Raw genomic sequence first — 13,826 nt, forward strand, 5'->3', positions numbered from 1 at the left:
TATTCGTTCCTGAGCTAAATTTTACATGTTGTATTTTGTAATTCTTTTGTACATTTCTGCAACGATTTAAAAAAAAAATGCTGATATCATGCATCCAGGTGGTCATTTTAAGTTTTCTTAAAATGGACTCTTGCTAACTAAGCAATGGGGCTCCTTTCAAAGTGGTGGTTCTCTTTTATCTAGCAAGGAGAAAGCAACTGTCCCTATTCAACCCCAGCACAGAGTCCCTGGAGTGGCTGTTGCTGGTGTCTCCCTTGTGTTTCTTTTTAGACTAAATCCTTTGGGGACAGAAAACCATCTTCTCATTATTAGGCAAGCCCGGTGGTTCAATGGTGTCTAGCCTGCCTAAGAACCCCTCCCCTAAAACGAGATCAGCGGAGCAAGCACTCTGCTAACCATGATTTACTGATCATGTGCCGCCGCCATGTGACTCCGCACTGTGGCAACACATGAGTAGACCCCTGACCAGAAGGCTACAACAAGCCTTCCGGTCTTGGGGGTGTCCCCAGAATGCCCCACGCACTTGCATGGAGCATCCTGGGACTTCTGGGGGTTGAGCAGCCTCCGATCCCCACCACCCCTGCTGGCTCCATGACGGAACTGTGGGCGGCTGATCTGGCCACCCAGGGCAAGCTCCCTGCTCATCTGCAGGAAAAGCGCTCTCTCCACAGAGTCCAGTAAGGCTCTACACACTGGTTGTGTGTAGAGCCTTATTCTGTACTCCTCCTAGAATATTATATAAGTAGCCATTTATTTAAATTAGTGATGGATTGAAACCAAGCTGATGCGTTTTCATTTACTTTTTACATTTTATTCATTATTATTTATTCATCTGTTTTAGATCTGGCAATGTGGAGGCTCTCTAGAGATTGTAACATGCTCACATGTTGGCCATGTTTTTCGAAAAGCTACACCATACACCTTTCCTGGTGGTACTGGTCATGTAATTAACAAGAATAATAGAAGACTTGCAGAAGTATGGATGGATGAATTTAAAGATTTCTTCTATATAATATCCCCAGGTAAGGAAGTATTTTGTGATCATTTCATGCAAGGTATGCACTAAGCAAATATATAGTTTAGGAGATTACTTTATCAAGCATTCATTGTATTGATTTATTTGCATCTTAGCTCTTTATAAGGTATTTTTGGAAAAAAATGTTTTATTAGTATGATGATATAAAGCATTTCAGCTTTGTTTTTAAAAGTAGTGGTTTTAGCAAGTTTCCAAATCACATAGATATATTTCGTATGACACTTGAAATTTCAGTGCTCTCAGAAACAGGACTTGTGAGTTTGGTTGCTATAGTTCTGGAAATAGTCCACATAAATGCATCACAAGTATTTGAAATGTCCTAGGACAGACCTCTAAGAAATCATGCATTATATGCTGTGGGTGACTATTTTATGCAATGAGTTGAAAAATCACCTAGAAGTAGAGAGATTTTTCTGTACTGCTAACATGTTCAAAAAGCTTCTGAGTAGTTTTGTAGCAGCTCTAATTTAAAATTTATGAATGAATATGAATGGCTTTCATATTCATCTGTTCTTCAGTTTATTTTATGTAATGATTACCTACATTTAAAAAACTGGGATTCCCTTTATAGACTCTTAAGGCAGTTTCAATTTTTTGGTAAAACAGTTCTTGAGTGTAGCGATGTAGCAGATAATTTGAAGAAAAGTGATTCACGGCTGAAACCACTCTTTACTAAATCCCCACCATTCAAATAGAAAATGCATTTGCTCCTTGATCCAAGGCTAGAATGGAAAACTTCGATCAGAAATAAAATAACTGTATTTATCTAAAATGCTCACTGTTTGATAATGGCTGCTTTTCTTCCCTATATTTCATATAGTCTCTTTATTGGGCAAAACTAGGGGGTTTTTGGTAAGAGATCACAAACATTATGAGTTAGGACCTTTGAAAAAAGAAAAAAGAAACAGGTGGCCTTTTTATGCTTGCCTACAGTCCTCAATGAAGATATGTTACAGTTATACATTGTAAGAACAAAGCCTCTGCCATGAAGTTTTAAACCCATTGGACATTGGATAATACAGGAGGACTTTGGTATTCATGGGGGTTCCACTCTGAGCTAGTACCGCGGATGCCAAAACCATTGGGGCAGTGGAAATCAAGGGAGCTTCTCAGTGCCTGGGGAAAAAAACCCAAAAGCCAAAAAAACTCCCAAATGCCAACAAAAAGGGCCCTACCATGCTCCACAGGCCTTCTGCAGTCCAGCAATGCCCCCCTCCCCTAGGCACAAAGTCATAATTTTTCCATGAAAAATCATGGGGGGAATGCCTTCTTAAAATTGAAATGAGCCACAAAATGACAGCCAGAAATTACCTCCAAGGTCATTTCCAGTCATCTTTGATACGCAGATTTAACCCTTTAAAAACTTTTTTTACCTGAGAATACCAAGGTGGGGTGCCTATTACCCGGACACGGATACACTAATCCGCGGATGCTGGATCCGAGGATATTGAGGTTCTATTGTACTTTTCTTTGAAAACTGAAGATTAAAATGTCAAATGCTCTTAATCAAGGGTGGGGTGATAATCTGCATATGGACAAAAGACCCATGTACCTAAGAGGGTTGAGATTATGGTCACGTTTGCACATAATGCGGAACCGCGGGTCTAATGGGCTCTACCCATTAGATACTACTTGTCACAAGGAAAGAACCTGTAAAAAGCAGATTTTAAAATCCCTGGATAAGCAAAAGGCTTCTATCAGTTTTAGAAGGAAAAAAGTGTACACCATCACAGAAATTGCCAGTTAAGTCCTGGGAAAGCTTTTGTTTTATCCAACTGCTTCAGCACTGTTAGTCTTGCAGCAATAGCAAGACTATTGCTATTGCTATGGAATACCACACCTATCTTGCCCCTTTAAATCAGGGATAGGCAACCTTGGCTTTCCAGCTGTTGTTGAACTACAGCTCCCATCACCCCCAACCACAATAAATTGGAGAACCAAGGTTGCCTAGCCCTGCTTTAGACCATCATCTGATCTTTTGAGCCCCTAAAATATTATCTCAAAGATCACCTTGTAGCTTCATATACTTGTCAGTTACACTGAGCTCCCAAAAGTATCTGGAAGGAGAGGGGTTTGTCTCAAGAAAGTCTTTCCCAGATCCTTAGGAACATAGGAAACATAGGAAACTGCCATATACTGAGTCAGACCTTTGGTCTGTCTAGCTCAGTATTGTCTTCACAGACTGGCAGCGGCTTCTCCAAGGTTGCTGGCAGGAATCTCTCTCAGCCCTATCTTGGAGAAACCAGGGAGGGAACTTGAAACCTTCTGCTCTTCCCAGAGCAGCTCCATCCCCTGAGGGGAATATCTTACAGTGCTCACACATCAAGTCTCCCATTCATATGCAACCAGGGTAGACCCTGCTTAGCTATGGGGACAAGTCATGCTTGCTACCACAAGACCAGCCCTTCAAATTGAACCTTTTGCTGGTTCAATTTGTGTTTCCAATTGGCAATGCAAACTATCAAAATAATCCTTTTAAGCAAATAAGACTCTCTTCCCATATATCTTTAGGTGCTTAGCACAATCTCAAGCAATCTTAGAAAAATATTTTGGAGGTGTACACACCTGACTATGATCTAGTGGGCTACTGTTAAAAAGCCTTGAGTTGGCCACAAACCTGGGGTGGGGGGTAGAGTTTAGAAAAAGAAACTTTTAAAGGATTTAGTTATATGAGTTGTGAGATTGTGTTTCCTAAGTGCTAAATATATTGGTGCCTCTTATGAAAAAAATATTTTATATTTAAGGAGTTACATTTTTTCCTTCTGTTTTCACAGATTGTTATGAAAATTAAAAGGAAAGTAAGCTTTAAAAGTTTAAAGAGTTTGCCTATCCTTTGATCTTGACCTTTTGAACTCCTAATGTTATTCTACAAACCTGAGGTTGGAGAAATCAATTGATATCTCTAATCCTTCTTCCTTGTTTTTATTTTCTTTGTTATCTTTTAACTCTAATTCTTGTTCATTGCACATCTCTTCACTTCTAAGTGAGGAAGAGGTCCTTAGACTAGACATCCAAAATGTAGAAATGCTCAAATCCTTGAGATCATCTACTGAGGCCCTATTCTGCATGTCTTGTCCTGTCGTTGTCAACAGGACCACCAGAAGAGCAGCAAATGGGCACAAGATTTAATGAACCGACCCAGCCAGCTCACATTAGAGGAATTATAGCTGAGTCAACTCTCCCTTTTACTTGGCGAGCCAACTGGGTTTAAACTTTATAAAAAAGAAAAGAGAAATCTCTGGTAGATTGTATCGCTGCCACCAATCGCTCGTTAGTAATTTTCCCTAACTAGAAGAGAGCAACAAAACTTCCAGTTCCAACCTTGCTTTACCTTGCTAACAGGAAAATGTAGCAACATGGTTCCTCTTATATATACTTAAGTGGGAAGCTGTAGCCAGCTGTTTGAGGACATGTGGACTAGTGTCTTCCCCTCTCCTGCTCCCAGAATCAGTCAAGCACTCTGAGAGGGCTTGTAAAACAAAGAAAACTCTTTATTTATTTATTTTGCTTTATTATTTATTTTAAAAGAATAAGCCAGTTCAGGATTTCATGCGTAGCTGTTGCAAATAATATTAGTTTAGAGTATTAAGAGTATTCAAAATGCCCTGATGTTCTCAGGCGGTGCTTAACGTGTTCTTTACTAGACTGAAGTTGAAGATAGGTAATTGCAAAAAGAGATACTTGGGAATACAAAGCAACACACACACACAAAATAGCTTCTAACACAAGTCTTACTGAAAACACTTTTTTCTAAGTCTAACCTTCCAAAGCCATAAGCCTTGGCTTCCTTCCGTTGGACCTCACCAGGACCTAGGTGAGACCAATCCCATGAAATCCAGGGACTTGCAGAACTCACCTTGTGAGGACCTGGCAAGACTCCATTGTTCCTTCCTCAACTGGGCATCCTTACTCACCTGGTCTTCTTCCCAGAAGCCCCTCTGGAACCCTCTAGTTCTGCCCACTGGTTAACCGATTGGGTCATGACCTAGGGACTCCAGTCTGTCAATCAAGGTCAACTGCTTTTTACCCAGTTAACTCTATCAGTGCTGGCTAGCTGCCCACTGTACAAGAGACAGGGCTTTTTTGCAGTGGCACTGAGATAATCAAATGCCTTGCCTAAAGAAGTTAGTTCCATCACTGTTCATCTTTTAGTGGGCAGTTAAGACTGACATCCGTGTACTCAAGCCACTTGAAAGCTTCACTGGATTCCACCCACTATATTCTGTGCACTGCATAGTGCCTTAGTGTGTTGTTCACCCATTTATGCACAGGGGCATGAGAGACACAATACATCCCCTACCCACCTGAAATTTAATGTATTATTCATTAAACTGGAAGCACTCTGGAAAATCAGAAACATGAAGCTTAAGGTCAGTGATGTGTTCCAATCTTACAGAGCACTTCTGGAGTACAAGGAGCACTTGGGAGTTTTAGAACTTGGGTGCACCAAAGCACACATAGGATGACTGAGGAGGTTGCACGTGGGCTCCTAATGTGTCCCCACGAAGCCTCCTCAAGGGCACTTGGTTAGGATGTCAGCCAATGTCCCTGGTACATAGAGACTGTTGGAGCCTATGTATGCCTTCGGTTTGGGATACCTAAACTGATGCAGAATTTAAACCAATCTGTATATGGAATCCTGTGTTCTGTTTGCATGGATTTAGTTTTTACTGTCTCCTAATTTTGTTTTTCATCTTAATTATTTTGTTGTTTGCCTTCATTATGCATGTACTTGGGCAGAGTGGGACAATCATCTCAGACACAACTGAAGGTGTCAAGTAATCAGTTATTTTAATTATTTTTTACTACAGGGTGGGGTGAGGTAGAATGGGGGTCACCATTTGGATTTTCTTGCCTTGGGTGTCTTGGATTAACCTTAACATGCAGAGCCTATTGACTTTGCTGGCATTGTTTAAATCCAAAGTCTGCTTTACTAGACGGAAGTCTGCTTCATCTAATAAGTCTTCTGGGGTTTTTTTCTGTAGTTACCGCATAAATAGGGGTCTTCATCTTTGATAAATTACCTGATTTTTTCCTTTGTTTTTGGTTTGTAAAGACTTTATGTCGCAACATTTTGGTTTAATATCAATTTTGTTCTAAGAAAGTAGGTTGAGCTGTTATCTTTGCAGGTTGCATAATGCAGAATTTAATTGTGATTGCTTTTGTGGTGGTCTATTTTGATTAAGTTTTTAATTATGCTTAGTTTAGAATAGCATCAGGTTTCTGAGGCAGAGGGTAAAGGTTAGATTCAATAATTACTTCAGAAACAAAGCAAACGCTTTAGGCAAATAAAGCGGATATTGAAAATTTAAAAAATTAAGCTTTTTGGATTATTTAGAGACAATGAATAATTATAAAGCCATGTGCCTTTGTAAGTATTTACAATAAGTAAATTAAAGTAGATGCCACTCATAATTAGCGTACTCTTTCACTTCCTCCTAGCTTCCTAGTCTTAGAGCTTTTCTCATTCTTTAGATGGACAAGAACTTCAGTCTCTTATTTTTAAGTATAAACTGACATAGGATAATATATGAACCACTATGGATATTACAACTAAATGACTTCCATAGTGTATTAGCAGCAGTAAAAGGTATTAGTACATAAATAATCACTTGTATGTAAGGATTTTATATGAAACAAGTGAGATTCTACAGCTTGTGAGCTGTGTATATACAAAGTGCAATTTTTAAATATATACGTTTACCAATGATTAGAAAGAGAAATGAGCTGCTAGTTTATTCTGTTTACAGTGCAGAGGATTAAATCCCCAAATAGTTAATTTCTTCTCCTAATAAACCAGATTGAAAGGTTCTGACTGTGAGATGCACTGGGGCCACTGCCCCTGCAGGATTCTCCATTCACTTCAAAGGAAGGGGCAGTTTTTTGGTATGTGTGTGTTTGGGCAGGGGTGGGGAGAGTTGGGTGCAGATGTATGTGACCTGAGCCAATGCACTTTTCCCTCCCCTTATCTCATCCATTCATGCCTGTCAAAATCATGATTCTGCAAACATGTCCAAACCCAGAGGTGTGCTCTAACTGTGGTTTGCACAGTTTATGATTAAACCAATATTTGAATCCAGAGTTTCAAATGCTGAGTTGTCAACCACTGTTAAAGTGCAGCTTCAGGTTCAGACAAGCCACAGAACTGTGATGTACAGAAACCATGTTGACATCATGGCTTAGAAAATGAGACAAGGCCGCATTCTCATGTAACGGGAACTGGAGTTGCAGGGACACATGCAACTCCCGTCCTGTCCATAGTGCGACCCAAGGTTTCACTACAAGGACTCCCATTTGAACCCTTGGTTTGTAGTGAGTTTCATTGCTCAAAACCAAGGGTCCATGGAGCCTCTATTCTGTCTGAATGCAGCACTGGAGGCTGCATTCAGCTGGACGGGAGTTGAGGGAGGAAGCTCCTCTCTACCTTCCTTTGTGATTGGCTGTGTGAGCTGTCCTTCAAGCAAGAAGGAAGCCCATACAGCCAGTTCCCCCTCCGCTCTGCAATCTCACTGACTGCAGAGAAGACGCTCTCCCTGTCGTCCGAATGCAGATAGGAGAGCAATATAGTAACATAAGCAGCTGCCCTATACCTAGTCAGACTATTGGTCCATCTAGCTTAGTATTGTCTGCACAGACTGGCAGCAGCTTCTTCACAGTTGCAGGCAGGAGTCTCTCTTAGCCCTATCTTGGAGATTCCAGTGCGGGAACTTGGAACTTTCTGCACATAAGCATGCAAGTGCTCTTCTCAGAGAGGCCCCATCCCCCTAAGGGGGATATTTTAAAATGCAAGCAAGGTGGACCCTGCTGAGCAGAGGGGGCAATTCATGCTTGCTACCACAAGACCAGCTCTCCAGAAGAAGAAGTTGCTGTCATGTACTGAGTCAGACCATTGATCCATCTAGTTCAGTATTGTCTACACAGACTCACAGTGCCTTCTTCAAGGTTACAGGCAGGAGTCTCTCTCAGTCCTATCTGGAGATGCCAGAGAGGAAACTTGGAATCTTCTGCATGCAAGCATGCAGTTGTTCTTCCCAGAGTGGCCCCATCCCTTACGGGTCCATTGGACCCATGGTTCTTCATGACAATCAAATAGAGCCAAGAAAATAAAGGTAAGGAACACATAGGCTGAGGTCACATTCATCTTAGTTTATTCTGTTATCTGAATTCACTCTATGTGCATCTGTGTTTTTAGCCCCTTATATGTCTGAGCTAACCTTTCCAAAAAGTTTCCCCTGAATTTTGCTTTAAGTAAAATTCAGCGGAAACTCTAGTAAGAATGTAAAAATAATCTGCGAAGAAAGTGAGTCATTGCTGATTATTTTTGTCAGATAATTCCAGAATAAATGTCCTTAGCCAGCAAGAGGTTTACTATACATCTTTTGTACTTAACTGGTTATTTTATTTTATAGAAGGTGTTTTCTTCGGGGTGTTTTTGGTTTTTGGTTTTTTGCTTTATCTGTCATCACCCAGCAGGAATAAACATCTAAATAAATGATGGGTGACATGGCCAATTTTCTGCTTATATGGCAGGCTGAAAATGCACACCATTTCATTTAGCAAGCACACTGAGTAGAAGCTATCTGCAGGATTTTAATGAACACTTTCCTCCAGAAATACTTTCTGTTTCACAGATCATTTTGAATGGCAGAGTTGGAAAATTTCTTCCTCTTTAACATCTCTAAGATTTGCATTTTCCTGTCTTCATTTATTGCACCCATATATCCTTGGATGGTGGCACTGAACGTTTTTCATGCTTGCAGGTTTTTATCAATTCATAATTATTTTCTAGAGACCCTTACATTATTGTAGCACTCTTGGAGCTTCTGTTGCATGTGCTCTTCCCAGTCTTTTGGGAATATCAAAACCAAGATAATCTGAGAGGAACTAGCAACACAGCTGTGTCCACAACAATGGTGTCTCTGGACAACGGGGCAGTGCTAGCATGGGAAAAGCCACTGGCTTCTCACATTACCAGGATAACACAGGAAAGGAGAACACACTGTTCCCACACTGCTGTTAGAGATCAGTGTATATATTTTGTGAGGACCAGAGTCAAACATGCTCCCTCCTCCTCCCTTGCCCTATTATCATGTGCATATTTCTCTTCCCTTTCAGGTTTTCTTTTCATCATAGTTCTCCATGATATCTGAAAGAGGCAAACTCTGGTTAGTGCTTTTCGTGGTTGCTTCTATATCATGACTCGCTAAGTCATAGCTTCCCAGTTTGGATATCATGCCAAAATATGGTTAGAGCAAATAAGGAAACTGATGAAGGAACCTATGCACATGAGAGGAAGGGCGAATCACTCAGCCCTACTACTCATGCCCTGTTTCTAAACCATGATTTGGATAGTCAGGTATACAGTATCTGAATTGAGCATTTATTTCTAGTTATCATTTTCTATGCTAGTAGTTGAAATGTTAAGATATCTGACAGCTCATTGTTTTACTCTTTTGTTGTGACTATTATATGTGTATAACCCTCCTTGTAATTGTGGAAGTCAGTCTTAACTTTTAGGGAAAAAACAGCACATGAGTACATCATGTACTTTTTAAAAAATGCATTAAATTTGACATTACATTTCTGGCTTTCTATGGGACACCTCTAGAAACAGAGGAGTAGCTAGATATGCCTGAATCTTTAGTTTGTTTACTACTACTTGCTCATTCTTTCAAACCCCTTCTCTCAGGCTACCAGTGCCATTATATTGGATAGTGAAAAGAAGAAAGGAATTGAAGTGATAGCTCATGGGGGGGAAATGGCGCTTAGGGTCATTGTAGCCTTCTGCCTCTTTCTCTTCTATTTTCTGCTGAAGAATATGTGTAGGCATATGTTTTCCCTCATTACTTACATAGAGCATACTGTATTCCTTTAGGTCACAGTATGCCTATCCCAAGACAATGCTTGTTCCCTTAACTTGTATCTATATATATATTTTTGAACAGTTCTCATAAAGAGCTTTCTGATAATTGCCTGGTTTCAAAACTATCATCATTGCTGGAAATACAGTGTAGTATGGTTAAGGCTTCGTCACATAACAACCTCAGGCAGACTTCTGTATAGAATCTCCCCCCGCCCCCTTCAAATAGTATTTGTATGCCATGATGAAGTTGATGTATTCAGTAGCTGACCTGTGACATCTGTATTGCATCAACTCCCAGGTGTTTCTATCTGCTTCCAAATGTGGTGCTTAAGAGGTTCAAATTGAAGATGTCCCTACAGACATTTGCAGTTCATAATCAATTTGCTTAAGCTGTAAAAAGCTGGGCTTTGACTGACGCTGAGGAAGAGAATGTCTCGCAGTGAGAATAGTCAAGCTGTTGGACATATTTACTAGCTACGCTAAGACGCCTCTGTCTCTAGAGCTTTTAATTAACAATGGGGCGGGGGGAGGAGAGAACAGTTTGAACACTAAAATGATTCCCTCGCTGATATCCTGACTAATGAAGCAGGTATGCTTCATGGGACTGCAAGGATGCACTAGGAGTCTTCATGCAACTCCCCCAGTCCTCCTGCATGCAAGCCAGAGGCGTATCTAGAGAAAATAGCGCCTAGGGCAAACACTGAAATTGCGCCCGCTGTCCAACCATCTGACACCCATCTTTCAGATAACTTTGCCATAATATCAGCTGAAAAAGACAAGTCAGGCTCGTTAATCTTTTAATCTTTCAAAAACTATTTTAGCAGTGGACTTGGCCAGATCAAAAAATGCTGGGAAACTACAAATTTCAGTATGCTGGGGCTCATGAAATACCCAAAGACTATGTGGAGGTGTACTTGGAAAACTAAACAGAAGTGCCTGTCTAATTCCCTACTATGTATTGTAGCATCACCATTACATAAGTTTTAAAAATAAATGGAGAATTTGACTTTTCCCAGATACTCTGTAAATAATTAAAGGATATGCAGAGTAAACTGTGTCACTGCCTGGAATATATTCTAGTCTTTCAGAAAGACAGTTAAAATGAGAGAAAGAGAGCAAGAAACTCCCAGTGGGCCTTAAGGATTAAGGATTTCACACTGATTCATAGACAAATTCACCATTAATAGCCATATTAGCAAGACATCACATTTAACTCACTTATCACAAGAAGCAAAGTAAGAGCAAATGAATACAATTCTAGCTCATAAGCATCAGCTCAGTATTCACAAGCCCTGATTCTCTGTACATAGTGCCAATCTGAATATGTGTACAGTGACTTATATTATATATTATTATTTTTTTACCTGTAGCCCCTTGGGGGGGCTTCCTAAAGGCTGGGGGGATTGCAAAGGTTCCTCCTCCCCCCACTGGCCTCTAGGGCCTCGCAGGGACCATTTGAGCATGTGCATTGGCCATTTTTAAAAATCTTTTTTTTAAAAATGGCCACTGAAAACAAAATAGCCACCGCGCATGCTCAAATGGCCTCTGCAAGGCCTGGCATGACCTAGGGCCTCACAGAGGCCATTTGAGCATGCACGGTGGCCATTTTGTTTTTGGCAGCCATTTTTTTTAAAAAAATAATTTTACAAAATGGCACCCCCCTTCAAGTGGGGTCCAAGGCACGTGCCCTGCCTGCCCTACCCCTAGATACGCCCCTGATGCAAGCTGTTGCACCAGATCCCTTAGGGTTGGGAGTATTCCCCATGGTTTGGAAAGCTCTGTAAGATTGGCAACACATCATTAAGGGTCAGGATCAAATGTGCTTTGTTAGGATTTCAGCCATTGTATAGCAGATGGAGCTGACTGCCCCAGAAAATACTTTTTTAAAAGTTTATAATTTTTGGAAAGCTGTATGGGATCCTTGTTGAGAATGATTAGTAAACTGTCTAGTTCTTTTAAAAGATAGCACCCTGCCTATCATGAGCTCATAGCTAGAGATATGCAAAACCTGTCTAATTAGGTTCAAATCAAGCTGCCCCAGTTTGACCAGTTTGAGCTTGAACCAGATCAGCTCTCCAAAAAGGGGGGACGGTCCAAGTTCAAGCCGAACCTGGCACAGTTCGCCCTAGTTCAACCAGTTCTACCTGTTTATAGCGGGGAAAAACTCTATGGGGTTGAAAAGGGAGAGCAGGTTTGGGCAGGAGGTCACCTTGCATGCTGACACAGCAGTGGCATGTCAGCAGTAGGTCCCCTAGGCCCAGCCAGCACTCCCCCTCCCATAAGCGTAGGCTGACGGGGGGCTGTTTCAGGCCTCCACACAAACACAGAGGCCATTTGCATCACCCCACAAATTTGTTCTTATATTCAAATTATACTCAGATTTGCATGGTGAAACAAATGGTTTCCATGCATGCTTACATGCATGTACGGAGGTCACTCTTACGGGACCCCCGCCAATGGGAGTAGAACTGAGCCCATGCCACACCGTGCTTATTGGGGGGCACTGGCAGGACCTAGGGAAATGCGGCTGGCCAACTAGCATCAAGGAGCCACACATATATGGTGATATCCTGCCTGCCCACCCTGCCCTCCCTTTTCAGCCCCATAGGGTTCCCCCTCTTTGCTTGTAAAAGGGAATCTTTCACAGATTTCCCTTTGCAAGCATGTTAAAATGGGCTGAACTAGTTCAGCCAACTCCGTAAGGCTCGCAGGGCCCTTCCATGGCTCAGAGCCAGGTTCTTTGAACCCATCCACTCAGTGGCGGCTGCACCCCTTCTCTGGAATCAGCCCTCTGCCCTTCTTGTCCAGACCTTGAGTTATTATAAGCCTTTGGTAGTCTTTTATGTCACCCCCTTTGCGTCCTTCATTGGGGTGCAATTAAGCCATCTCTACGGTCCTTGACCCAAAAGATATTGTTCAGTCCCTCACTCCTCTTACCATGGCACCACAGTTGTTGCATTTTTACAGAACTTATCTCCTGTACCCAAGGCCTAGGAGGGGAAATCCCTTGATGTTCTGCTGCGCTCCTAGCTTCTACTGCCGTCTTTAGCCTTGATTGATAAGGATGAGCTGTCAAGCACACTTCACTCTTTTCCTAGCATCCAGGCTTTAGATCCCTAATTGGAATTCCAAAGAAGGGGAGGAGGTAAGGGAAGGTGAAGTGGGGTCACAGCTAGTTTACATCCCCAGTACAGAAGCCAAGGGCCAGGAACTCATTTTAAATATTATATCTATACATAATTAGTTCTGTCTTAAGCTATGACCCTAATATATACATGTAACTAGCAGAGGTTTGGACTCAGCTATTCTAGCTACTATCGAGTACATAAGCAGCAATCAGTAAGGCTTCAAGGATAGCACAACATAACATAGCTATGTTCATAGTTAGGTTCATAACATCTGCAGCAGGCAGTATCTCATTGTATCCTACCGGTTAAGCAAGGGCACAGGCCCTGGGCAGAACATCAGAGCCAATGTGTGAGAATCAAGACAATGCAAAACAGACAGAACTTCTCAGGAGGACTGGGGTACTTGTCACAGTGCTTGCGTCTGGGTAGCATTTTTCCAATCAGGCTAAGGCAAAAATATCTGGATTTGCTGAAAATCCATGTTAATTTTTCAGGCTGCCATGGAGAGAAATTAGCATTGCTAAGGTTCATTTTTAAAAGTTTCTAGCAAGGTATGGGTAAATGGAGTTGACCAGCAAGATTTCTTGCTTTGCTGAAGTTATACTGATGTAATGCATGTGGAGGAGTAGCTCAGACTGATGCCTTATTCTGAAAGGTCCGCAGTGGATTTGTCGTTTTAGACTGCTGGGAGCTTATCTCTGGCTGAAAATTTGATATAGTGCTACAGTATCTGCAATCTAAATACATTTTAAAGATGCTTTCTTGTTTTCAGGATATTTCATGAGGCACATTTTATGGT

The 13,826-nt window shown here is 41.4% G+C and overlaps 1 protein-coding gene across 6 annotated transcripts in view; it reads left to right on the forward strand.

Annotated features, from left to right (window-relative positions):
• Positions 1–13,826, forward strand: part of GALNT13 (polypeptide N-acetylgalactosaminyltransferase 13) — a 374,841-nt gene that overhangs the window by 230,896 nt on the left and 130,119 nt on the right. For all 6 annotated transcript variants that reach the window (XR_008309490.1, XM_053259345.1, XM_053259309.1 and 3 more), the window contains one exon: positions 842–1,022. Coding sequence is in view for 5 of the 6 variants with exons in the window: in XM_053259345.1 (XP_053115320.1) it covers positions 842–1,022 (181 nt within the window). In the remaining variant the exon portion in view is untranslated. The remainder of the gene's footprint in view (positions 1–841; positions 1,023–13,826) is intronic.

The sequence above is a fragment of the Hemicordylus capensis genome, chromosome 1, assembly GCF_027244095.1.
Source record: "Hemicordylus capensis ecotype Gifberg chromosome 1, rHemCap1.1.pri, whole genome shotgun sequence".
Taxonomy (NCBI): domain Eukaryota; kingdom Metazoa; phylum Chordata; class Lepidosauria; order Squamata; family Cordylidae; genus Hemicordylus; species Hemicordylus capensis.